The sequence below is a fragment of the Anomaloglossus baeobatrachus genome, chromosome 7 (assembly GCF_048569485.1).
Source record: "Anomaloglossus baeobatrachus isolate aAnoBae1 chromosome 7, aAnoBae1.hap1, whole genome shotgun sequence".
NCBI lineage: Eukaryota > Metazoa > Chordata > Amphibia > Anura > Aromobatidae > Anomaloglossus > Anomaloglossus baeobatrachus.
Window position 1 is genome coordinate 9,288,987 of NC_134359.1, and position 25,629 is coordinate 9,314,615.

Genomic DNA, 25,629 nt, shown 5'->3' on the forward strand with positions numbered 1-25,629 from the left:
TTTTGACCCAAAAATAGCTGCTTTGCTGTCGGCAACGTGATCCTGACACAACAATGCAGCAGAACTCGTTCCTCAGAGATGACAGCCAAAGTGTCAGGTGGTTGCAGATCGTGAGGCCGGGAGGGCGACTGCCTGCAGCGGGACCCCACGCCAGCCGTGCATCAGCAGCATTCATTCTGACAGGTTCTGACTACTGCGACCCACTCTCTGTGGATCTGAGCCTGCATGTCACATGATGGTGCGGTTCTGGCGCTGGCATCCAGTGACCCCTGTGGGGAGCAGACCAGACGTGGACCTGCTGACCGCTCACTGACCAGTTGGACGGTGTCAGCCATGTTGGCCTCTGCTTTAGATCTGCACATAAACGCCGCCGTGTAACGAGCCTCTTCTTCATCAGCCATTAATGGTTTTCATGCACATTAGTGGCTTGTGAGCTGGAGCCATAATGAAGATTGCGGCCTCGGGCGGTGAGCGCTCCACTAGTCAGCAGTAAATCAGCAGAGGAGCTGGGAACCTGCCGGAGGCGACGGACTTACAGCAGCCCGGCCATTTCTGAGGATCCGCAGCTCTCACCTGGCTGTTCTATTTCAGAACTGTGTGTATCCGCATTTATTCCACAGGTTGGTATGTAGCAGAGCCGGAGCGGCGCTCAGATCACCTCTTCTTACTTGTATGTATGAGTCCTGGTGGATACAGAGGGTCCCTGTGTTCCTTCTCCTATGAAGGTGCTGTCGTCTGGTAACGTGCGCAGCGACCTCTCGTACCGGCCCCGCAGTGTTTTATGTCCACAGACGACATCTATGAAAATCTGATCTGAGCCACAAGAGGTTTTGGGAGTTCCTTTTGGCTCTCGATCGTCTGTGCCTCGTTATGCTAATCAGTTCCTGGTATCTGTGACCTCATTTTCTTGGGTGGCCGCCATCAGAACAGAATGATCCTGGTGTTCTTCACTTTATTTCCAAAATAGTTGTGTTTGTTGTGAGGGTGATAATGGAGGCTTTATGTGAACCTGCAATAATGCTCCTCAGTCCTGTAACAACAATAAGCCCCAATGTTCACCCCCCGGCATGATGACAGGAGGCGTGAATGTCTTCTGAGGTGGTGGCCGCCATGATGGGCACCGCGCTGAGCCTGTAACGAGATGCTGAAAATTATCCGAAAAATCAGATTTCTGTACAAGTCCTCTCTGTGCCTGTTCCTCGTGTGTGGCTGCCTCCGCCTTGAGTTGCTTGCGCATGGCCCACCGGTGCCTCTGGGTTTCTTGTATGTGGCCCACCGGTGCCTCTGGGTTTCTTGTATGTGGCCCACCGGTGCCTCTGGGTTTCTTGTATGTGGCCCACCGGTGCCTCTGGGTTTCTAGTATGGGTCTCTCCGGTGCCTCTGGGTTCCTAGTGAGGGTCCCACCGGTGCCTCTGGGTTCCTAGTGAGGGTCCCACCAGTGCCTCTGGGTTCCTAGTGAGGGTCCCACCGGTGCCTCTGGGTTCCTAGTGAGGGTCCCACCGGTGCCTCTGGGTTCCTAGTGAGGGTCCCACCGGTGCCTCTGGGTTCCTAGTGAGGGTCCCGCCGGTGCCTCTGGGTTCCTAGTGAGGGTCCCGCCGGTGCCTCTGGGTTCCTAGTGTTGGGGCCCGCCGGTGCCTCTGGGTTCCTAGTGTTGAGGCCCGCCGGTGCCTCTGGGTTCCTAGTGTTGGGGCCCGCCGGTGCCTCTGGATTCCTAGTGTTGGGGCCCGCCGGTGCCTCTGGGTTCCTAGTGTTGGGGCCTGCCGGTACCTCTCGGTTCCTAGTGTTGGGTCCCGCCGGTGCCTCTGGGTTCCTAGTGGGGAGCCCGCCGCTGCCTCTGGGTTCCTAGTGGGGGTGCCGCTGGGTTCCTAGTGGGGGGCCCACCGGTGCCTCTGGGTTCCAGTTTGTGTGGCTCTTCTGTAATCCTCTTATCTTTGTTGTCTTCACATTATTCATTGGTTTTATTTGATATAGCAAGAAGAAAGTGACGGGAAACAATCAGTAGGTAGGGGAGCGTCTGGTGACTGATCAGCTATGGCTGCTCATGTAGCATCTGGACACCCTATGTCTGCGCCGCGTGCTAATGAGCCCATGATGGGAGGACACATTGTATAGATGCTAAACAGATCCGTCAACAGCAGCTGAGTCCAGATACGTGGCACAGAAAGCTGCGAGCCGTGTGTTTCCTCTCGTCATCTTTTGTGTATTCCCAGATATGGCTTACTGAACGGCGTTTCCTCCTAGACATTGTCTTGGGGTGGGCTTTCCCTAGGGGTCTCTTCTGATTTGCTGTCTATGATCTTCCCTGTGAGCCGTCATTCCTGCTGCAGATATTACATCTTTCCATTTCTCTCCCTCCTTGAATGGCGCTCTGCACGGCAGTGTCGTGATGCCCGGGCTCTGTATAACTGGCCGTGTGAGGACCTTACAGCCAGACGCAGCGCAGTGTCCCCCCGCCCTGAATCCTGCCTGGATGATGCGTGTAAAAAGGTATAGACGAGTGCACAGGGCACGAGATTGCACCCCCTAATCTGACCGTACAGGGCACCATCCCTCCGGCCACCCTGCCAGCACGTGGAGGACACGATACCTCCGACCACCCTGCCAGCACGGATGTCATATTCGTGTTGTGTACGACCCGACCCCGGTGCTGTCAGCCCTCACAGCACAGCACCCCATCTATCATCCACCATCATAGATCACTGAGGAGGGGGAGGAAGCCTGGAATATCCAGAGACTGGTGGTGGTAGTGCTAAGTCTGGCTTGTTTCTCTGGGTACGTTCCTTGTGCAGGCGCACGCGGTGAATGACGGCTGCTGTCGGTGTCCTCTGCTCTGTCAGTCCTGTACCTTCCCCTATATAAATTACTGCTGGTTTCCAGGGCAGCCGCAGGCACAGAACTTCATGTCTCCTCATCAGTCACCCGGATAATTATTAATAGGAAATCCTAAAATTAGAAACAATAAAGGAACAGCGACAGAATATCTCCATATCTACCTGCAGCAGATAGCGGCTTTATTGGATCCTGAGCGGTAATTTACATGTAAATGTGGGTTCCAGCTGCAAAGTGAACCCCAGAGAGATGTGTGCGGAGCGAGGGTGCGCTGCCGAGCATCTGCTGCAGCTGTATTACCGGTGGTTGTGGCGGCTGCAGATCTGCCCGGGCGTCTCTGCACATTTATTCATCACTTCATTGGATGTGGCACAGATTGCAGCCCTTGGCCGTGTGAGGGGCTCACGTGTACAATGTAATGACCTGGTACATGAATGTGAACACTGCCCCATCACGACACATATCGGCGGCTCACTATGGCCGGTATTTCTGCCCCTCGGCTGCGCTGCTCCCGGACAGTAATGTCTGAGCAGAGAATGTGGTGTGGATGTGTCGCCTGTGCGAGAGGCTCCCGGCTGATGCGTGGCCTGTGTCTTTCTCTCATTTCAGGCGGCACAGATCGTCCTGATCTCTCTGTTTGAGCTGAACACCCCGGAGTTCACCATGTTATTGGGAGCTTTGCCGAAAACATTCCAGGACGGCGCAACAAAACTACTGCATAACCATCTGAAGAACTCCAGCAACAGCAGCATGGTAAGAGCATGGCCCCTGCCGTGTACAGCCCCTCCCTCAATGCGTACGGCGCCCACCCCCTGCCCCTCTTCCCCTGCTGTGTGGCCCCTTACCTTCATTGTATATGGTGCCCCCTTCCCCCGCTGTGTATGCTGCCTACAGGACCCCGCCCAGTTTGTGTGCAGCACTACCTACCCCTCCCTGCTGTGTATGCCCCCCTATTTCCGCCCTGTTCGTCGCCTCCAACCCCCATGTATGGCCCCTGCCCTGCCGTGCGTGGCCCCTGCCCTGCCGTGCGTGGCCCCTGCCCTGCCGTGCGTGGCCCCTGCCCCTCCCGTTTTATACGGCGCACTCCTTCCCCCTCGGTGTACGCCTCTTTATCCCACTGTGTATAGTACCACTCCCCTGGTATGTACGGCAATTATTGCCCTCCCACTGTGTACAGGGCCTGCCCCAGTTTGTGTATGGTACACCCCCCACTCCACCGCTTGCTGTGTACGGTACACCACCCACTCCACCCCCCACTCCACCACTTGCTGTGTACGGTACACCACCCACTCCACCCCCCACTCCACCGCTTGCTGTGTACGGTACACCCCCCACTCCACTGCTTGCTGTGTACGGTAACTACTGCCCTCCCACTGTGTACAGAACCCGCCCCGGTTTGTGTGCAGCACCACCCACCTCTTCCCGCGGTGTACACCCCCACTCCCCACTGTGTTCGGCACCTCCAACCCTCTGGTACGGAGCCACCCAAGGCTGAATGTGGCCTTTCTGATGGTGGGCCGCTGCTGATGCCGGGTGTGCGCTTGGCAGTGGGTCGCTGGGGTTGACCGGTGAGACCACCAGGATGATTGGGAAGCTTGGCTCATACTGGTGCACAGTAATGTTTTCCTTCTGTGTGCAGGGATCCCCGAGCAATACGATGGGCCGAACTCCCTCTCGACACTCAAGCAGCCGATCAAGTCCTTTAACCTCTCCAACGAACTGTTCTCATGGTGGTCTCTCCCCGAGGTAACGACGCTCCCATCTGTATCAGATTTACCATCCGAGGTTTTGGGTGATTGTAATTTGCTTAACTTTGCTGTTTGCTTCCAGGTGGTGGGGTCATCACTGCTCTGCTGGTCAGGGGGTCTCCTTAGGCTATGTGCCCACGGGACAACGTACCCGCGAACTTTGCCGCAGGTTTGTCCTCAGGTTTCCCGCAGCTGCTCCCCGGAATCCGCAGCTATCCATTGCTGCGGGATTCCAGCATTTTTGTTGCGGTAAACCTGCGTGACAAGTACGGAAATACCTGCGGACGCCCCGCCCTGTATCTCCATAGTGGAGAGGTGGGACATCTGCAGATATTTCCACAGGAATAATTGACGTGCAGTTACGTGCAGCTGCGGGAAATCCGCAGCACTTTCCGCGGTTGCACATACCACAGCATGGACACACACTCCCCATGTCCCATAGGGTAACATGGCGAGTGTCTGTACATGCTAAAACCTTCGAATTTATCTGGAAAATCCAGATATAATCCACAGGTTTTCCACGGCAAAATCCACAGGTGCAGAGTCCCGTGGGCACAGGGCATTATAGTGGTTTCCACTTCATTAGTTGGATCAGGAGGTGGCGCTCCGCTCTCTGCTCTGGTTTAAGGGGACATTCATTTCTGACCATTAACCCTGTATACCCTGTTCCCCAATTGACCGTGCTCGTCCTGAGTGATCTCTGGATTTGAAGCCCCTTCTCGTATATAACCCACACCTGCAGTTCTGGCCGCCGCTCACCCTGCGAGCTATCTTTGGGGTCTTGTGAATCTGACCAATATGTGATGTCGCCTTGATGCATGACCTGTAGCACATTTCCCCCCTTTCTTCCCATTATCCTCCCCTGATCCTCACGCTGCAGCCGGCTGTGGGGTATGGATGGACCCTCGAAGCATCTCCCCCCTCCATCTCTCCCTCCCCCTGTGCCGTCTCACTAGTCGCTCAGGCACTCGCACTCCCCGAGGTAACCCCACCGCTCTGCAGCCTGCTCGGTGTCGCCATGTTATTCCCAGGAAATCTTACCTCCGTATTCACATGAAGCTGAACCTTCCCCTCCCAGCACCACCGCTCACGTGTGGCACCGCCGCCATCTCTTCTCCAAAGTCATTTACATCATGGCGGCTCCTCGTTTCCTTGCATTTAGTTGCTTCTATGCAGCTCATATAGCGGCATTATGTGCAGGACGTGATACAACGTGTGGCTGGTTTATACTGGAGCAGGTTGTAGCTACATTTCCATCATGGCCACCTAGTCTATACCAGGGGTGGGGCTTCCTCCTGTGGATGTGAATGGTTCTCCGGAGCTGCCCCAGCCCTGGCAGGTGCACCCCGTTATATAATCTCTGAATGTCCGGGAGGCAGCCTGCCTGCATCGGCACCGCCGGGCCTGCCTGCATCGGCACCGCCGGGCCTGCCTGCATCGGCACCGCCGGGCCTGCCTGCATCGGCACCGCCGGGCCTGCCTGCATCGGCACCGCCGGGCCTGCCTGCATCGGCGGCCATGTTCGGGCAGTCATGCAGGTTTTCTGGGCTAGGTTGTTTAGTCTTGGGGGTGAATAATGGGGCAGTTAAATCCCATATGTGTGAAGGGCATTGTCCACAACTCCCACATCGTCCGGCTGCCCCCAGTGCAGCGCAGCACTCCTTGTACCTGTTACGTCACTCACGTGACACCTTCCACCTTTATTTTCTGGAAGCAGCATGTTGCATGCTCAGTATGGAGGCTGCCATATTAGCGGGACCAGATTCATTGCTTGATATCTTCAGTCCCTGCTGTTTCTCTCTGGAATCTGCCAATTGATGCTGTTCATGACCACCGTTAATGCGCCGTCCGGCCTCGGCGAGGTTTTGGAGGCTGGAAGTTGTGGGGCTGAATGTTTTCCCATCGTATGGTGCGTTTTCTGCCTGGTTTTCTGCTGATGGGTCTGTCCCGACTAAGCTTTCTGTTTTTGCTGTTTGCAGTTTGCTCGATTATGACACCGAAAACCTGAATTCTGATGAAATCTACAGCTCCCTCCGCGGAGTCACTGAGGCCATTGAGAAATTCAGCTTCCGAAGCCAAGAAGATCTTAATGAGCCGGTGAAGAGGGATCCAAGGAAGGACGGGGATCTGGTAAGATCTGTGTGTAAACGAGCAGAATGTGACAAGGGAGTAGATAATCCAAATCCAGTGATAAAATGCGTGAAACTGGTGCATGATGGATCCAGGGTGTGAGACGCTGTTCTCCTTCCGCCCCCTCGTGTCGGACCTGCACCAGACAGAATTATACTGACCCGGGGTTTCCGTCCCCCAGGTCTCCCGAGAGGCCGGCATGGCATCTCCTGTAGGCGACCTTCGTGGTGGATCAGACATGGTGGAAGGCGGTCGGATGGCGCTTGATAACAAGACTTCATTGCTGAACACGCAGCCGCCGCGGGCCTTTACTGGGCCACGTGGGCGAGAATACAGCCCCTATCCTTACTCCGACTCCATCAACAGTTACGACAAGACCGCCCTGAAGGAAGCCGTGTTTGATGACGACATGGACCAGCTGCGCGATGGTTTGTGGCCTCTGGTGTCAGCAGACCCTCTGGTTTTCTGCCGTTTTCGCTCCCTGACATGTTCCCTTCTGTCCCTGCAGTTCCCATTGACCACTCAGACCTGGTCGCTGACCTCCTGAAGGAACTGTCCAACCACAATGAGCGCGTGGAGGAGAGGAAAGGAGCGCTGTGCGAGCTGCTGAAGATCACGCGGGAGGACAACCTCGGGGTCTGGGAAGAGCACTTCAAAACCATCCTCCTCCTCCTCCTGGAGACGCTGGGAGACAAAGACGTAAGAACTGGAATTTCTTAGTGGAGTGTAGGGTCGGAGCGGGCCATTAAACACTTCTGCAGCTTTCTAATCACTCATTATTTTACCTTGCTGTCATTGAATGGAAGGTTTCCAGAGCTGTGAGATCAGTTCTAGCTCAGGACACTTGTTTCCATTCACTGATGGCGAGCAGTGATAGTGAGCCGTGACTTTCCTCGAGCTGTCGGCAGGCACCGCTGCTTCTTCCTCTTCTCACAGTCCTTTCTTTTCAGCATGCGATTCGGGCGTTGGCTTTGAGGGTTCTCCGGGAAATCCTGAGGAACCAGCCGGCAAGGTTTAAAAACTACGCGGAGCTGACGATCATGAAGACGCTGGAGGCGCACAAGGACTCGCACAAGGAGGTAAACTTTATGGAATTCACTTCCTCTCCTTTTCTCAATGTCTTCTTGCTGTCGGTGAATGAAAACCTCCATTGTTTTTCCGAGGCTGAACGTCTCGCCAACCTCATCCACCTTAGATATGGTTCATAGCGTTCAACTACACTGACACATTGTAACACTTATCAGCTAATGTTTCCACTCACTGACGGCAAGCACAGCTCTTGACATTGGTGAGAAATTAAAACACAAACTATATAATATATACTGACAAGCTAAAGTGTAACAATGTTTTGCACTTTTGCCTTGCAGGCTCCATCTCTCGCCATCCTCTACAGCTCTGAGCGTGAAACAACCTTCATTTTTTGGCCAACATTTTGGCTTTTCATACATAAATGTGACTTGGAGCTATTTAGCATATGATTAGTTATGCAGATTCTTGTCATGTCACTGCATTGTTACTGTTTTGCTCCTGGTGTTTTTTTCCTTCCTTTTATACTACAAATCACAACCTGTTCTCACATTTCCTGATAGCTCAGTGTGTTATTAGGTTGGTTCCCAGTGAGAGGTCACTGGTCTGAGGAGCCGCCAAGAAGAAGACTTCCCAAGAAAAGAGAAAGCGTCATCCAACTCATCAATAGCGATCTCTCAGCCAAGAAAATTGCCAAACTGCATCATGTGCGGCCATGACAGGTGGAAGAAAAAGAAATGAAGTCCATCCAAAATATCGGAGTCTACAAGTCGCTCCTCACAAGGTCTATCAGTTCTGGTGACACCCGGCAGTGGAGGCGGCTCGTCCGCTCCATAATAGTGACATCACAGACGTCCATGCAAACACCGGGCGACACAGGTTACACAAGTCTGGAATTGTGGCCCGAAAAAAGGTGAAGAAGCCTCAACCTCAATATCCTCATAAGAAGCGTCGTCTCCAGATTACAAAAATGTAAGGAAAGTGGAAGTTTGGAAATGGGGCATTTGCAGCGATGAAAAAAAGTCAATAGACGGCGCAGATAGGAGCAAATGGGTCTGGAAGAAACCAGGAACAGGGGGTGAACAGATCGAGAAATTGAAGGAACTGTCACATTCGCTGGAGGAAGCCTGAAGATATGGGGGAGTGTTTACAACCAAAGGCGATAGATACTTGACCAGGATGAATGATGGTCTCAATGCTGAGATCTATGTAAGGATCCTACAAGACGAGTTACTTCATACATTCGAGTACTATGGGTATGAAAAGGACGACAAAGTGTTCCAGCAGAACCAAGACCCGAAGCATACGCCGAGATTGGAGAAGAAATGGGTCAATGACAATGAAGTAGAGGAGCTGGGAATGTGGAGAAGAGACCTGACCAGTATACACCAACACTGGGAACGTGGAGAAGAGACCTGACCAGTATACACCAATTCTGGGAACGTGGAGAAGAGACCTGACCAGTATACACCAACACTGGGAATATGGAGAAGAGACCTGACCAGTATACACCAACACTGGGAACATGAAGAAGAGACCTGACCAGTATACACCAACACTGGGAACATGGAGAAGAGACCTGACCAGTATACACCAACACTGGGAACATGGAGAAGAGACCTGACCAGTATACACCAACACTGGGAACGTGGAGAAGAGACCTGACCAGTATACACCAACACTGGGAACGTGGAGAAGAGACCTGACCAGTATACACCAACACTGGGAACATGGAGAAGAGACCTGACCAGTATACACCAACACTGGGAACATGGAGAAGAGACCTGACCAGTATACACCAACACTGGGAACGTGGAGAAGAGACCCGACCAGTATACACCAACACTGGGAACGTGGAGAAAAGACCCGACCAGTATACACCAACACTGGGAACGTGGAGAAGAGACCTGACCAGTATACACCAACACTGGGAACATGGAGAAGAGACCTGACCAGTATACACCAACACTGGGAACGTGGAGAAGAGACCTGACCAGTATACACCAACACTGGGAACATGGAGAAGAGACCTGACCAGTATACACCAACACTGGGAACATGGAGAAGAGACCTGACCAGTATACACCAACACTGGGAACATGAAGAGACCTGACCAGTATACACCAACACTGGGAACGTGGAGAAGAGACCTGACCAGTATACACCAACACTGGGAACATGAAGAGACCTGACCAGTATACACCAACACTGGGAACGTGGAGAAGAGACCTGACCAGTATACACCAACACTGGGAACATGGAGAAGAGACCTGACCAGTATACACCAACACTGGGAACGTGGAGAAGAGACCCGACCAGTATACACCAACACTGGGAACGTGGAGAAGAGACCTGACCAGTATACACCAACACTGGGAACGTGAAGAAGAGACCTGACCAGTATACACCAACACTGGGAACGTGAAGAAGAGACCTGACCAGTATACACCAACACTGGGAACATGGAGAAGAGACCTGACCAGTATACACAAACACTGGGAACGTGGAGAAGAGACCCGACCAGTATACACCAACACTGGGAACGTGGAGAAGAGACCTGACCAGTATACACCAACACTGGGAACGTGGAGAAGAGACCTGACCAGTATACACCAACACTGGGAACATGGAGGACAGACCTAGGGTCATATTTTAGGGGAGACATGCTGGAATCTGATGGAGGCCAGAAGAATTCAGGAGGGGTGAAAACCAAAGGAGATTTACAAAATACTAACAAAACAGTAACAATGAGGAGACGAGAATCTGCAGAACTGATCATAGGATAAACAGCCGGAAGTCACATTTATGTATGAGAAGCCAAGATGACTGTCTATAAGATGAAGGTCGTCTCACGCTCAAAGCTGAAGAAGAGATATGGAGGCTGGAAGTCAAAAGATCAAAACATTGTTACCCTTTTGCTTGTCACTATAATAGTATATTCTGTAGTAATGTCATATAGCGGCTCTGGTGTCTGCAACGCTGCCCCTTATGTTACTGAGCGGAGCGGCTCCGGTGTCTGCAGCGCTGCCCCTTATGTTACTGAGCGGAGCGGCTTCGGTGTCTGCAGCGCTGCCCCTTATGTTACTGAGCGGAGCGGCTCCGGTGTCTGCAGCGCTGCCCCTTATGTTACTGAGCGGAGCGGCTCCGGTGTCTGCAGCGCTGACCCTTATGTTACTGAGCGGAGCGGATCCGGTGTCTGCAGCGCTGCCCCTTATGTTACTGAGCGGAGCGGCTCCGGTGTCTGCAGCGCTGACCCTTATGTTACTGAGCGGAGCGGCTCCGGTGTCTGCAGCGCTGCCCCTTATGTTACTGAGCGGAGCGGCTCCGGTGTCTGCAACGCTGCCCCTTATGTTACTGAGCGGAGCGGCTCCGGTGTCTGCAGCGCTGCCCCTTATGTTACTGAGCGGAGCGGCTTCGGTGTCTGCAGCGCTGCCCCTTATGTTACTGAGCGGAGCGGCTCCGGTGTCTGCAGCGCTGACCCTTATGTTACTGAGCGGAGCGGATCCGGTGTCTGCAGCGCTGCCCCTTATGTTACTGAGCGGAGCGGCTCCGGTGTCTGCAGCGCTGACCCTTATGTTACTGAACGGAGTGGCTCCGGTGTCTGCAGCGCTGCCCCTTATGTTACTGAGCGGAGCGGCTCCGGTGTCTGCAGCGCTGCCCCTTATGTTACTGAGCGGAGCGGCTCCGGTGTCTGCAGCGCTGCCCCTTATGTTACTGAGCGGAGCGGCTTCGGTGTCCGCAGCGCCGCCCCTTATGTTACTGAGCGGAGCGGCTCCAGTGTCTGCAGCGCTGCCCCTTATGTTACTGAGCGGAGCGGCTCCAGTGTCTGCAGTGCTGCCCCTTATGTTACTGAGCGTAAATGGGTGATGTCACTATTTCCGTTCTTATTATTCGCCACATTAGAGGTAAATCTCCCCGAGCTCCTCGGTGTCGTCTGTTATGGTTTTATGCCACTGATTCTGATGTCTTGTGTGGCCCGCCTGTCCCTGCCGCCCCGGCGCTGTCGCTGCCGCCCCGGCGCTGTCGCTGCCGCCCCGGCGCTGTCGCTGCCGCCCCGGCGCTGTCGCTGCCGCCCCGGCGCTGTCGCTGCCGCCCCGGCGCTGACCCTGCCGCCCCGGCGCTGACCCTGCCGCCCCGGCGCTGACCCTGCCGCCCGGCGCTGACCCTGCCGCCCGGTGCTCTCGCAGGTTGTACACGGAGCGTTGCAGGTGAACAGTCGCAGGTTTGTTAATTTGCTGATTAGATTCCAGGAGACATTGTGTTCTGGCGTCCGCTCCTCTGACGATCTGACTGCGTGCCAGGGACGCTTTCCTAGTGAAACTGACTCTGTGCCATCCTGGGCTGGAGCTGCACAGACATGAGGGCTTGGCCGTCTCGCACGTCGTCTTCACTGCACCGGCCGTGGTTGTGACATTATCACTTTTATTAATGGCTTGGGCTTCAGATGTAACCCTGAGAATTTGCAGGCCGCTCATCAGACGTCTGAAAGCAGCGTGTGGGGTACAGCGGATCCTGCACCCCCATGCTGTGCAGCACCGATGACGCCCGCAGCCGACCTCCAGCAGTGTCACTGGTTATGAAGACGTGTCCCCAATGTCTAGGAGACTTGATGGTCACGGACGCGATTTACATGAGGACGGCAGCTCTGATGATGGAGACTGATCATGTCAGACACGTCGTGCCCTCGTCTTCTGATTGTTCCCGGTCTCCCTGAATGTTGTGATTAGGCGCAGCTCCTCCTTGTGAGGTACTGAGCAGTTTACTCATTAACATTGTGCCCAAGTTTAGAGCAGGAGAAACAAATGAAGCCTGAATAATTAGCTGCATTGTTGTCTGCAGTGGTTTGTGCCCGGCAGAGCGCAGCGCCCCCATTACATCCATCCTGATGTGTGCATATATTGGGGGTGCATATGTTGGCACTGTGTGCATCCGCCTCATCCTTGGTATAAGGAGACACGCGCTGGTTGAGCGGTCACCGCCGTCACCACACCTCGCCTGATGGACTCTTCTGTTTGCAGAGTTATCAAAGGTCCTGTCTATTCAAGAAATCTGTAGACTGCTGATGCCAGAATTGTAAATCCACTGCTATTACACTGTGTGCTAGGTCTGCCCTGTGTATACAGTACCGGGATATACCGTGTATATACTGTATATCCACTTCTCCACATTAGAAGGCACGAAAGGGAAAAGTGGTCAATGATTAAAATCACCAGATGGCGACATCAATGATCCGCAAATGGTAGGAAAAATGGACACAACATTATGAAAGCCTCTGGATTTTTTCAGTCTGGAGTCTGAGCATCGTGCAGAAATCCCGGCTCTAAGCAGCTGCCTAGCACTCTGAAAATGGTGCAGGCTCACAAAGCGGGAGAAGGCTATAAGAAAATAGCAAAGTGTTTTCAAGTTGCGTTTTCAAGAAATAGCAGTTACCAGGAGGAGTGGAAGTCAAGATAAGGTCTGGAAGATGAAGCATAATTTCTGTGAGAGCTGCTGGTAGCATTGCTAAAGACAAATCAGAATCCCCGGGCCTTACTGCAAAAGACCTTCAGGAAGATTTAGCAGACTCTGGAGTTGTGATACATTGTTCTACTGTTCAGAGACACCTGCACCAATATGGCCTTCTTAGAAGAGTCATCAGAAAACCTCTCCTGCATCCTCACCATAAAATTCAGGGTCCGAAGTCTGCAAAAGATCATTGAAACAAGTCCTGTAGACTGATGAGGCTAAAATAGAACTCTGGCGACAATGATCAAAGGTATGTGTGGAGAAAAAAAAGGCACAGAATATCAGGAATATCACCAACCATTAAGCAGGGAGTTGGATCAATCATGCTTTGGGGTTGTGTTGCAGCCAATTGCAGGGGAACATTTCACGGGTAGAGGGAAGAATGGAGTCAATAAAATTTCAACAAATTGTTGATGCAACATAACACCATCTCTAAAAAGCTGAAGTTGAAAATAAAAAGAAAAGAGGACGGCTTCTACAAATGGATAATGACCTAAACACAAGTCAAAATCCACAATATACGATCTCAAAATGCGCAAAATGAAGGTTTTACAATGGCCTCACAGTCCCCTGATCTGAACATCATTGAAAATCTGCAGCTAGAGCTCAAAAGAGCAGTGCATGCAAGACGTCTCCAAGGAAGAGCAGTGCATGCAAGACGAGCCAGGAATCTCACAGAACTGGAAGACAGACGTCTCCAAGGAAGAGCAGAGCATGCAAGACCTCTCCAAGGAAGAGCAGCACATGCAAGACAAGCCAGGAATCTCACAGAACTGGAAGACGTCTCCAAGGAAGAGCAGTGCATGCAAGACGAGCCAGGAATCTCACAGAACTGGAAGACAGACGTCTCCAAAGAAGAGCAGTGCATGCAAGACGAGCCAGGAATCTCACAGAACTGGAAGACGTCTCCAAGGAAGAGCAGTGCATGCAAGACAAGCCAGGAATCTCACAGAACTGGAAGACATCTCCAAGGAAAAGCAGTGCATGCAAGACGAGCCAGGACTCTCACAGAACTGGAAGATGTCTGGAAGACCTCTATTTGCCCTTTGTGGTGACCCCTCTATTTGCTCCCATGATGTCTTGTCTTTATGGTGGACTTAGATCCTGAAATACCTACTTCCCGGAGAGTGATCCTCACTTGGGGGATGTTATGGGGTTTTTTTAACCATGGAAAGTATTCTTTAATCTTCCATCTCTGGTGTCTTCCTGGGACGTCCAGGCCTTTTTCAGTTCCCGGCTCACCGATGAGCCCTATTTTGTTTTTCTCAGAATGCACCAACTGTTGATTTGGCCGCTCGTGACATTTCTGCTCTCTCTGATGGATTTATTTTATCAGCCTAATGATGGTCGATTTCTCTTCTTCTGACCACATGTTGTGTGTTCACAGCAAAAGTTCCAAATGTAAATGCCGCACCTGGAATCAGCTTCAGGGCAACCTGCACTGTGCGCGCCGGGGAATCTTTGTGCGCGCCGGGGAACCCGCACTGTGCACGCCGGGGAATCTTTGTATACGCCATGGAACCTGCACTGAGTGCGCCGGGGATTCTTTGTGCACGCCATGGAACCTGCACTGTGCACACCGGGGATTCTTTGTGCACACTGTGGAACCTGCACTGTGCGCGCCGGGGAATCTTTGTGCGCGCCGGGGAATCTTTGTGCGCGCCGGGGAATCTTTGTGCGCGCCGGGGAACCCGCACTGTGCACGCCGGGGAATCTTTGTACACGCCATGGAACCTGCACTGAGTGCGCCGGGGATTCTTTGTGCACACCATGGAACCTGCACTGTGCACACCGGGGATTCTTTGTGCACGCCATGGAACCTGCACTGTGCACACCGGGGATTCTTTGTGCACGCCATGGAACCTGCACTGTGCGCGCCGGGGAATCTTTGTGCACGCCGTGGAACCTGCACTGTGCACGCCGGGGAATCTTTGTACACGCCGTGGAACCCGCACTGTGCACGCCGGGGAATCTTTGTGCACGCCATGGAACCTGCACTGTGCGCGCCGGGGAATCTTTGTGCACGCCGTGGAACCTGCACTGTGCACGCCGGGGAATCTTTGTACACGCCGTGGAACCCGCACTGTGCACGCCGGGGAATCTTTGTACACGCCATGGAACCTGCACTGTGCGCGCCGGGGAATCTTTGTACACGCCATGGAACCTGCACTGTGCGCGCCGGGGAATCTTTGTGCACACTGTGGAACCTGCACTGTGCGTGCCGGGGAATCTTTGTGCACGCCGGGGAATCTTTGTGCACACCGTGGAACCTGCACTGTGCGTGCCGGGGAATCTTTGTGCACGCCGGGGAATCTTTGTGCACGCCGTGGAACCTGCACTTTGCACGCCGGGGAATCTTTGTGCACGCCGTGGAACCTGCACTGTGCACGCCGGGGAATCTTTGTGCACGCCGTGGAACCTGCACTGAGTGCGCTGGGGATTCTTTGTGCACGCCGTGGAACCTGCACTGAGTGCGCTGGGGAATCTTTGTGCACGCCGTGGAACCTGCACTGTGCACACCGGGGATTCTTTGTGCACGCCGTGGAACCTGCACTGTGCACACCGGGGATTCTTTGTGCACGCCATGGAACCTGCACTGTGCGCGCCAGGGAATCTTTGTGCACGCCGGGGAATCTTTGTGCACGCCGGGGAATCTTTGTGCACGCCATGGAACCTGCACTGTGCGCGCCGGGGATTCTTTGTGCACGCCATGGAACCTGCACTGTGCGCGCCGGGGAATCTTTGTGCACGCCGTGGAACCTGCACTGTGCGCGCCGAGGAATCTTTGCGCGACGGCGAAGCTGCACTGTGCGCCTGGGAAGCTTTGTGTGCAGGTTAATATTTACAGATAAATTCCTGCACATGCAGCCACTGTGACTAATGAGCGAGTGCAGCTTCAGAATACATTACCCCCTCGCTGCTGGAAGGATTGGAGTGATGGCCCCCTCCGTTCATCTTAGCAATTCCCAATGTCACAGTTTGTGTGGAGCCTCCTATCTGTCCCCCAATCTTTCTGCCTGGAGATGAGCGGCTGTCAGAAACTGGGACAATGTGGGGCCGCTGAAGTGTCTGGTCAGTTCAGGGGTCTTCGCTATTTGTTTATTTCCAGCTGATGCCAATTGCGGCCCCCGTATCCTGTCACCTGTGATCCTGTGTATATTGCGATCACCCATCCCAGGTCCTCCTGGTGCAGCGTCCTGATCAGCACATTCATACTGCACTGGCATTGATCATGTGCAGGGCGACCTGAAGCCCCTTATATGAAGAGCAAACCATTCTAAAAGCTAACGTTATAGTAAGAAGCTAAACAAGCCTGTCCGAGAGCCCAAAACCTGATCCGCCCGAATGTCCGACCAAGCATCGGCAGTAAAGCTGTGCGGATTGATTGTCGGGACGCCGGTCCACCGGCCGGGTCAGTAGTGTCCCCACCGGCCGGGTCAGTAATGTCCCCACCGGCCAGGTCAGTAGTGTCCCCACCGGCCGGGTCAGTAGTGTCCCCACCGGCCGGGTCAGTAGTGTCCCCACCGGCCGGGTCAGTAGTGTCCCCACCGGCCGGGTCAGTAGTGTCCCCACCGGCCGGGTCAGTAGTGTCCCCACCGGCCAGGAGGATGTCCAGCCTCTCACTTTCTAGTATTCCTGACGCAGCTTTCGTTTTTCCAGGGCTGGTGCCACGATGTCTTTTGTAGAATGACGCACAATGACGTGGCCCCGGCTGATCAGATCGGACGGTAATTTACACTCTACTCACCTGGCCGATAAACTGGAGTCCCGAGAATCGATCCGCACATCAATAGTCGGCATTCTCCAATATTATGTACACGCCAGTGTCCACATCGATAATGGTGCCTTGTCGCAGACACCACACCATCTATTGCCACGACCCGACAGCGGCACAGATTGTGCCAGAGACGTGAACACCCCCTTTAAGTGAATGTCACCTCCGATACGAAACTACTGACACCATTGTCGCATTTCAATCTCCTCTGAATCTGGTAAAATCCTGAGCTAAAAGGTTTTGTTTTATTGGAGGTAGCAGAGCTGAGCGCACACAGAATCCCGGCTAAGTGGCTTTTACTCTGTGTACTCTGCTCTTCTATATGAAAGCTGCAGTAAATCTACCTCCGGGCAGTAATTGCTTCACATAAAGGTTTATGGACTGTTTACCTGACATCACGGACCAGCGATCAGCAGGGTGGGAATAATGGCCCAGATCTGGGGACCCTCTGCAGGATGGGAATAGCGGCACAGGTCCGGGGACCCTCCGCAGGATGGGAATAGCGGCGCAGATCCGGGGACCCTCCGCAGGATGGGAATAGCGGCACAGATCCGGGGACCCTCTGCAGGATGGGAATAGCGGCGCAGATCGGGGACCCTCCGCAGGATGGGAATAGCGACACAGATCCAGGGACCCTCCGCAGGATGGGAATAGCGGCACAGGTCCGGGGACCCTCCGCAGGATGGGAATAGTGGCCCAGATCTGGGGACCCTCCGCAGGATGGGAATAGCGACACAGATCCAGGGACCCTCCGCAGGATGGGTATAGCGGCACAGGTCCGGGGACCCTCCACAGGTTGGGAATAGCGGCACAGATCCGGGGACCCTCCGCAGGATGGGAATAGCGACACAGATCCAGGGACCCCCCGCAGGATGGGTATAGCGGCACAGGTCCGGGGACCCTCCACAGGTTGGGAATAGCAGCACAGATCCGGGGACCCTCTGCAGGATGGGAATAGCGGCACATATCTGGGGACCGTCCGCAGGATGGGAATAGCGGCACATATCTGGGGACCCTCCGCAGGATGGGAATAGCGGCACAGATCCGGGGACCCTCCGCAGGATGGGAATAGCGGCGCAGATCCAGGGACCCTCCGCAGGATGGGAATAGCGGCACATATCTGGGGACCGTCCGCAGGATGGGAATAGCGGCACATATCTGGGGACCCTCCGCAGGATGGGAATAGCGGCACAGATCCGGGGACCCTCCGCAGGATGGGAATAGCGGCGCAGATCCGGGGACCCTCCGCAGGATGGGAATAGCGGCGCAGATCCGGGGACCCTCCGCAGGATGGGAATAGCAGCACAGATCCGGGGACCCTCTGCAGGATGGGAATAGCGGCGCAGATCGGGGACCCTCCGCAGGATGGGAATAGCGGCGCAGATCCGGGGACCCTCCGCAGGATGGGAATAGCGGCGCAGATCCGGGGACCCTCCGCAGGATGGGAATAGCGGCACAGATGCGGGGACCCTCCGCAGGATGGGAATAGCGGCGCAGATCCGGGAACCCTCCGCAGGATGGGAATAGCGGCGCAGATCCGGGGACCGTCCGCAGGATGGGAATAGCGGCACATATCTGGGGACCCTCCGCAGGATGAGAATAGCGGCACAGATCCGGGGACCCTCCGCAGGATGGGAATAGCGGCACAGATGCGGGGACCCTCCGCAGGATGGGAATAGCGGCGCAGATCCGGGAACCCTCCGCAGGATGGGAATAGCGGCGCAGATCCGGGGACCGTCCGCAGGATGGGAATAGCGGCGCAGATCCGGGGACCCTCCGCAGGATGGGAATAGCAGCACAGATCCGGGGACCCTCTGCAGGATGGGAATAGCGGCGCAGATCGGGGACCCTCCGCAGGATGGGAATAGCGGCGCAGATCCGGGGACCCTCCGCAGGATGGGAATAGCGGCGCAGATCCGGGGACCCTCCGCAGGATGGGAATAGCGGCACAGATGCGGGGACCCTCCGCAGGATGGGAATAGCGGCGCAGATCCGGGAACCCTCCGCAGGATGGGAATAGCGGCGCAGATCCGGGGACCGTCCGCAGGATGGGAATAGCGGCACATATCTGGGGACCCTCCGCAGGATGAGAATAGCGGCACAGATCCGGGGACCCTCCGCAGGATGGGAATAGCGGCGCAGATCCGGGACCGTCCGCAGGATGGGAATAGCGGCGCAGATCCGGGGACCCTCCACAGGATGGGAATAGCGGCGCACATCCGGGGACCCTCCACAGGATGACCGCTTACTGTGGGTTCTTAGATTTCTGGTCTCGTGATTACGGACATTGTAAGGCCCTGTTTACACACTGCGATTTTACCCGCGTTTTTGCTGCAGAAATTTCTTGAGAAAATGGTTGTACCTTTCTGCAGACATTTCCCAACAAAACCTATGGAAAAAATAAAATAGCTGCACACTGCGTTTTTTTTCTCAAGAACATTCTTTCTGCAGAATTTCTTGAGAAAAAGAATGTGCAGTCACTTCTTTTCTGCAGGTCCTGTGTTTTTTGCCATAGATAATGGCCTAACCTGCGGGAAAAAACGCATCAAAAACGCATGCGGTTTAATTTGCGTCATTGGTGCGTTTTTTGACCCCAAGTGCGCTAATCTTTCAGAATCAAGAAATTTCTTGAGAAAAATCCCTTTTCTAGTGTGAACAGAGCCTAATACAAGTCTGGCAGAGGCTTCTGCGCTCCGTCTAGAGCCACTTACAGCCCGGTATCCGGACCGGTTAGAGGGGATTTCTGACTTTGCACCACTTGTTACAGTTGTATCCAGTCCACACAATTGTCTACGCATGTAAATTTTACAATCTAACAAATATTTAAAGACAGAAGAAACATGCGTCTGACGTGTCCGTCTTTGGGGCTGTGTTGAGTATTTGCAGCAGATATTTATGACCCAAACATGTCTCTTGGCCGGAAAAACGCTGCATAAATCCAAGCATTTTTTAATTGTTAGAATGGATGAAAAAGGTTCCAAAATTGCCAACTTGACCTGCATTAAACCTGCTGGGAAGTAATAAGCAGCGTGTGTCGGGGATTCAGAAAGAGCATTCACTTTTCTGGTACTGAAAAAAACTGCAAAAACGTAACATGTGAACAAGCTCTTACAGAGGATTGCTTGCACAGATAGTGTGTAGAAAGCTGGAGGGAAAAGAGGGCAATAGGGTCTTACCCAGTAACAAGGAATAAAAAGAACACTGGAATGTGCTCCCCTTATTGGGTTGTGTATCGCACAACCAGATGTAAATCCAGTAACCAGCTGCCGCAGAGTCCACGTGCTGGAGAAGCCAAAGGTCACTCGGGAACACAGTAAATGTGGCACTATTACTGCGCTGCTGGAGATACGACACATCCAGGAGAAGTAGAATACAAGGTGGTGTAATTCAACGCGTTTCGAAGTGTAACCCACTTCTTCATCAGGCCATGCTGGTGGATTTCCTGATGAAGTGGAGTTACACTTCGAAACGCATTGCATTAAACCACCTTGCATTATACTTCTCCTGGATGTGTCGTATCTCCAGCAGCGCAGTAACAGAGTTCCACATTTACAATGTTCCCGAGTGATCACTGATGCACTGTAACAGACCCTCAGCTGTGAGGAGCGTTGGGTCTGTTAGACAGTGAATCATTTCTATAAAAGTCCACCTTACACATCTGACCTTGGCCGTTGTGAACGATCGTCGGCTGCTTTGGCCAAATTAACTATTGTTAGTTTTGGCTGATGGCCGATTAGGCTTTTCTCTTTCTGGCTGATTGTAAGTGCCGGGTGTATTATTGACCCCAGAAAAAACAACACATCTGATGTCCGTTGAATGACAGTTTGTGAAGCTGTATTTGTCTGTGGGGCCATAAAACTAGAGCCCGCTTCATATTGGAGGCGACATGGATCTGCAGGTGTTATTGTTCTCTGGTATCAGGACATTGATTGCTTCAGCCGGTGCTGATATTAGCAGGTTGTCATGCTGACTGTTGTATGTTCCAGGTTGTCAGAGCCGCTGAAGAAGCCGCCTCCACCCTTGCGAGCTCCATACACCCGGAGCAGTGTATTAAGGTCCTGTGTCCCATCATCCAGACGGCCGACTACCCCATCAACCTCGCCGCCATCAAAATGCAGACTAAAGTCATCGAGCGCATTTCTAAGGAGTCGCTGCACCAGATCCTGCAGGATATCATCCCCGGCTTATTACAGGTATACGGAGACGCTCTCTAATTTCGGCTTCAGGCATGTGACATTGACGTTATCTGGGGTCTCCCTTTCTGCATTACAGGGGCTCGCCTATAAATTGTCAGTAATAACGCCACTGACCCAGCTTTCTATTCTCCCTGCAGGGCTATGACAATACTGAGAGCAGCGTCCGTAAAGCGAGCGTCTTCTGTCTCGTAGCAATTTACTCTGTGATTGGAGAAGAACTGAAACCTTATCTGGCTCAGCTGACGGGTAGTAAGGTAAGACGGGGTCCCCTCATAGGGGGCGAGTTTACGCCCCTGGCCGGTATACGGATTATTTCCCTGGCGGTCCCAGTCTGCCTGGATTGTGGAGAATCTGCTCCATGTGTGATGTCTTCTCACCGCCTTCTTTTGGTGGTGGTCTCACAGTTGTGCCGGTGTAAGATGGCGGCCGGGCTGACCTGTGACCTCTCCGCTTGTATCCAATACTCTGGGGCACAAATGTTTCTGGGTGATTAATTCTTTTTTTTTTCTCCCATAGATGAAACTTTTAAATTTGTACATTAAAAGAGCGCAGACTACGAACAGCAACAGCAGCTCGTCCTCCGACGTCTCCACACACAGTTAGTGGCATCGATCTGACCTGGCGGCTTCTAGAAAGTGGCGGCAAAGAATGCGCCAGCACCTCCCATGCGCAGGACGTGTCCGGTGACGGCCGCGATTAACACTAACAGAACTGACGACTTTACCAGTGGAGGGGGCCGGTGAGGCTCCTAGGGCTCCAGCGCTGAAGGGGTTTATAAGTCCAGAAAATGGCATTTCTCTTCTCCATTTATTGAAATTTCCTAAAATGTAAAAAAAAATTAAAGAAAATAACTGCCCCAGTCCCGAGCGGAACCGCAGACGCCGCGAGCCGCGCCTCTCAAGTTGTTGCAATCAGTATTTTATTTAACTAAAATGTATGTGAATTCTCAAATTCTTGAACTGAATGTAGATTTCTGAGCGGTGACGAGGCGTCTGCCATCACATCTGACTCGAGACATCGCAGGCGCCGCTGATTTGCAGTCTTGGCTTCTCTTTCTCTTTTTTCATTTTTTTTGGTTCTTTTTGTGTTTTTTTTTCTTACCTGTTTTGCTGTTTTATTTTGTAAATATTCAGCGAGCTCATTTTACTGCAGCCGGTGCTGTCCGCGGAGGGGGCTGGTACACAGTGTTTATGAGACACATTAAAACTATTTCACATTCTGCGAGTGGACGAGACCTTCTTTACACGCCCGTCCTCCACCCCACGACGCTCTGCACGTGGCTACGGCGCCATCTTATCTGCACAGGAGGGTTGAGCAGCATCTGAGGCCGGCGGGACGAGCGCTCCTTCTTTTAAACTTTTTTTTTTCTTTTAACCTAATCTCATTGGTGACAAGATTTGCGCCGTCAGGACGGTTTTTACATTGTAGACCTTTAGCTGTGAGTGAAGTTGCGCATTATGAAGGAAATTTGGGTTCTTTCCAGTGAAGGGTTAAGTGGTTAGTCCAAGTGTTCCTCCTGTATACACCCCATGATGAGGCGGCAGGAGCCGAGTTACTGTTTCGCAGTACGCGCTTCTCACATGATGCATAAGACGGCGGCCGATGTTCACATTTAGGGGTTTTTCTTACGTTCCTGGTGTAAATGAAGGGGAGTGGCGCCACATGCTGCACATGACGACGGGTGGATGTGGCGGCTCCAGGCCCGGTCTCTGCACCAGGACTCGGATTGTGCTCTCCCTCCTGCGGTCCGGTCGTCTCACTTCTGATCTTGCCACCATCTTGGGCATTTGGTTTCCATCTCACGAGGGGATTGTTTTTGTCACTTTATTTATAAGATATTTAATCACCGTGTAAATAGAAAGCTCCACGCTGTCCTGGTGAGATTGAGTAATGACCTGCTCCGGGCACCTCCTATAGGTCTGCGTATGTAACGGCAGATTTCCCCTCCGCAGCGCAGATGGAGCGCACCTTGGTCTCCGTTCAGTTCTGGAGCGCTATGCTTGATCCCTATTGACTGTTAGGTGTGCCGGTGGCGGCCGGATCCCTCCTCTGTCGCGCTCCTGCGTACTTGTCGGAAGTGGCTGTGAGGATTTCTTCCTTTGTGGCCCCACGTTTTCATCTAGCGTCACATTACGTAACCACCAGCTTGTGTTGCTCCGGCCGTCTGTGTCTCGGCCGCCGGTCCGGGTGGCTGCAGCGGCAGCGCTTTATCACTAATGGAAACTTATAAATCCAAGCAGAAAGATAAGAAAACGAAGCAGCTTTAATACCAAATCCCACCTTGCAGTCCTGTAGTCCCTTAGTATTGCGGAGTAGCAGCGGCATGTGTCCCAGCCCACGGTCACAGCCAGATGCTCTGGATGTTGCCTACTAACAGCCTGTCTGATCCCAGCGCAATTGTCTTTTTATCACTTGTCCCCATCACAGCCGTGTGTTCTGTACAGAGCTCCTGCACAGCAGAGGCGCAGTCTCTGGCGCGGTCACCATTGCACCGGGCGGGGGAGGCACCACATTCTACAGCAGAATGGAGGAGAACGGGGGTAATGTGCATGGATTATATCTGTATTTATATCTGGATTGTTCACCCTCCCCGTGTATCATGACAATTGTACAGATGTTTCTTTTTTTCTTTCTTTTGTTGCATTAACCTGTATGTGATAGAATTTGCTATAAAAGAAAACGAGAAGAAAAAAAAAAATCTTGAGTTTGCTTTAGAATAAATTGAATTTATGTTTATGTGCGGAGATCTTCATTGTCCACATCCCATACTGGGTATTTCCAGCAGGAAAAGTAAACTGGTCCCAGCTGTATACCCAGTGTGTAATAGAGCAGAGTGACGAGATGACACACACAGATGGAGAGAAAAGGCACGGTAACACCGTAATCCGCCACCATCCCGCCAAGGAAAACGGAGATTGGGGCCAATGGGACAAATTATATAGATTTCTAATTTTCTACTTCTGAATGCAGCGGTTTCTGTAACGTCTGCATTGTGTGAACAGGGATTTACACAAAGATGCATTCCAAACGTGGTGGTGAATACAAACAGCTATTTAGTCTTCAGTCCCAGGGGGGGTCTTGGGCTCCTTAGTCAGGACCATGCTTGACCAATACAGGAGGTTTTTTGAAGCCCATCAAGACAAATAATGGCATGTATAAGTTTGTGCACCCCTGGTCAAAACTACTATAATGTGAACAGTTAAGCAAGTTGACGATTCAATGATCTCTAAAAGGTATAAAGTTATAGATGACACATTTCCTTTGTAGTTTAGGCCAAAAAAAAATTCATATTTTACATTTTGAAAATTACAAAAAGGAAAATGGGCCAATGCAAAAGTTTGGGCACCCTTGGAGATTTGTGTGCTAGTATAACTTTGACCAAGGTTTCAGGCATTATTTAGCCTGTTAGGGTTATGACTTGTTCACTATCATCTTTAGGAAAAGCCGGTGATAGAAATGTCACAGCGCTAGAAAACCCGGCCTCCTCTAAAGCTGGTGTCACACATAACGACGACGACAACGACGTCGCTGCTACGTCACCATTTTCTGTGACGTTGCAGCGACGTCCCGTCGCTGTCGCTGTGTGTGACATCCAGCAACGACCTGGCCCCTGCTGTGAGGTCGCCGGTCGTTGCTGAATGTCCAGCTTCATTTTTTGGTCGTCACTCTCCCGCTGTGACACACACATCGCTGTGTGTGACAGCGAGAGAGCGACGAAATGAAGCGATCAGGAGCCGGCACTGGCAGCTGCGGTAAGCTGTAACCAGCGTAAACATCGGGTAACCAAGGGAAGACCTTTCCCTGGTTACCCGATGTTTACGCTGGTTACCAGCCTCCGCTCTTGCTGCCAGCGCCGGCTCCTGCACTGTGACATGTGGCTGCAGTATGCATCGGGTAATTAACCCGATGTGTGCTGCAGGAGAGCAAGGAGCCAGCGCTAAGCGCGGCTCCCTGCTCTCTGAACTGTGACATGTAGCTGCAGCACACATCGGGTTAATTAACCCGATGTGTGCTGCAGGAGAGCAAGGAGCCAGCGCTAAGCGCGGCTCCCTGCTCTCTGAACTGTGACATGTAGCTGCAGCACACATCGGGTTAATTAACCCGATGTGTGCTGCAGGAGAGCAAGGAGCCAGCGCTAAGCGCGGCTCCCTGCTCTCTGAACATGTAGCACAGCGACCTTATGATCGCTGCTTCTGCTGTGTTTGACAGCTAAGCAGCGATCATAACAGCGACTTACAAGGTCGCTGTTACGTCACCGAAAATGGTGACGTAACAGCGACGTCGTTGTCGCTGTCGTTTAGTGTGACACCAGCTTAACTTTGTGCCAAACAGCCAACATTTTTTCTTGTAAGCAGCTGCCTATCACTCTGAAAATGGTGCAGGCTCACAAAGCAGGAGAAGGCTATAAGAAGATAGCAAA

At 52.9% G+C, this 25,629-nt stretch overlaps 1 protein-coding gene across 1 annotated transcript in view; it reads left to right on the forward strand.

Annotated features, from left to right (window-relative positions):
• CLASP1 (cytoplasmic linker associated protein 1) overlaps positions 1–22,428 on the forward strand; it is a 113,314-nt gene extending 90,886 nt beyond the window's left edge. The window contains exons 25-33 of the mRNA XM_075317018.1: positions 3,439–3,582; positions 4,469–4,575; positions 6,557–6,707; positions 6,889–7,135; positions 7,216–7,406; positions 7,658–7,786; positions 21,000–21,206; positions 21,347–21,463; positions 21,726–22,428. Of these exons, the coding sequence (XP_075173133.1) occupies positions 3,439–3,582; positions 4,469–4,575; positions 6,557–6,707; positions 6,889–7,135; positions 7,216–7,406; positions 7,658–7,786; positions 21,000–21,206; positions 21,347–21,463; positions 21,726–21,812 (1,380 nt within the window). The 3' untranslated portion in view covers positions 21,813–22,428. The remainder of the gene's footprint in view (positions 1–3,438; positions 3,583–4,468; positions 4,576–6,556; positions 6,708–6,888; positions 7,136–7,215; positions 7,407–7,657; positions 7,787–20,999; positions 21,207–21,346; positions 21,464–21,725) is intronic.
• The last annotated feature ends 3,201 nt before the right edge of the window (positions 22,429–25,629 follow it).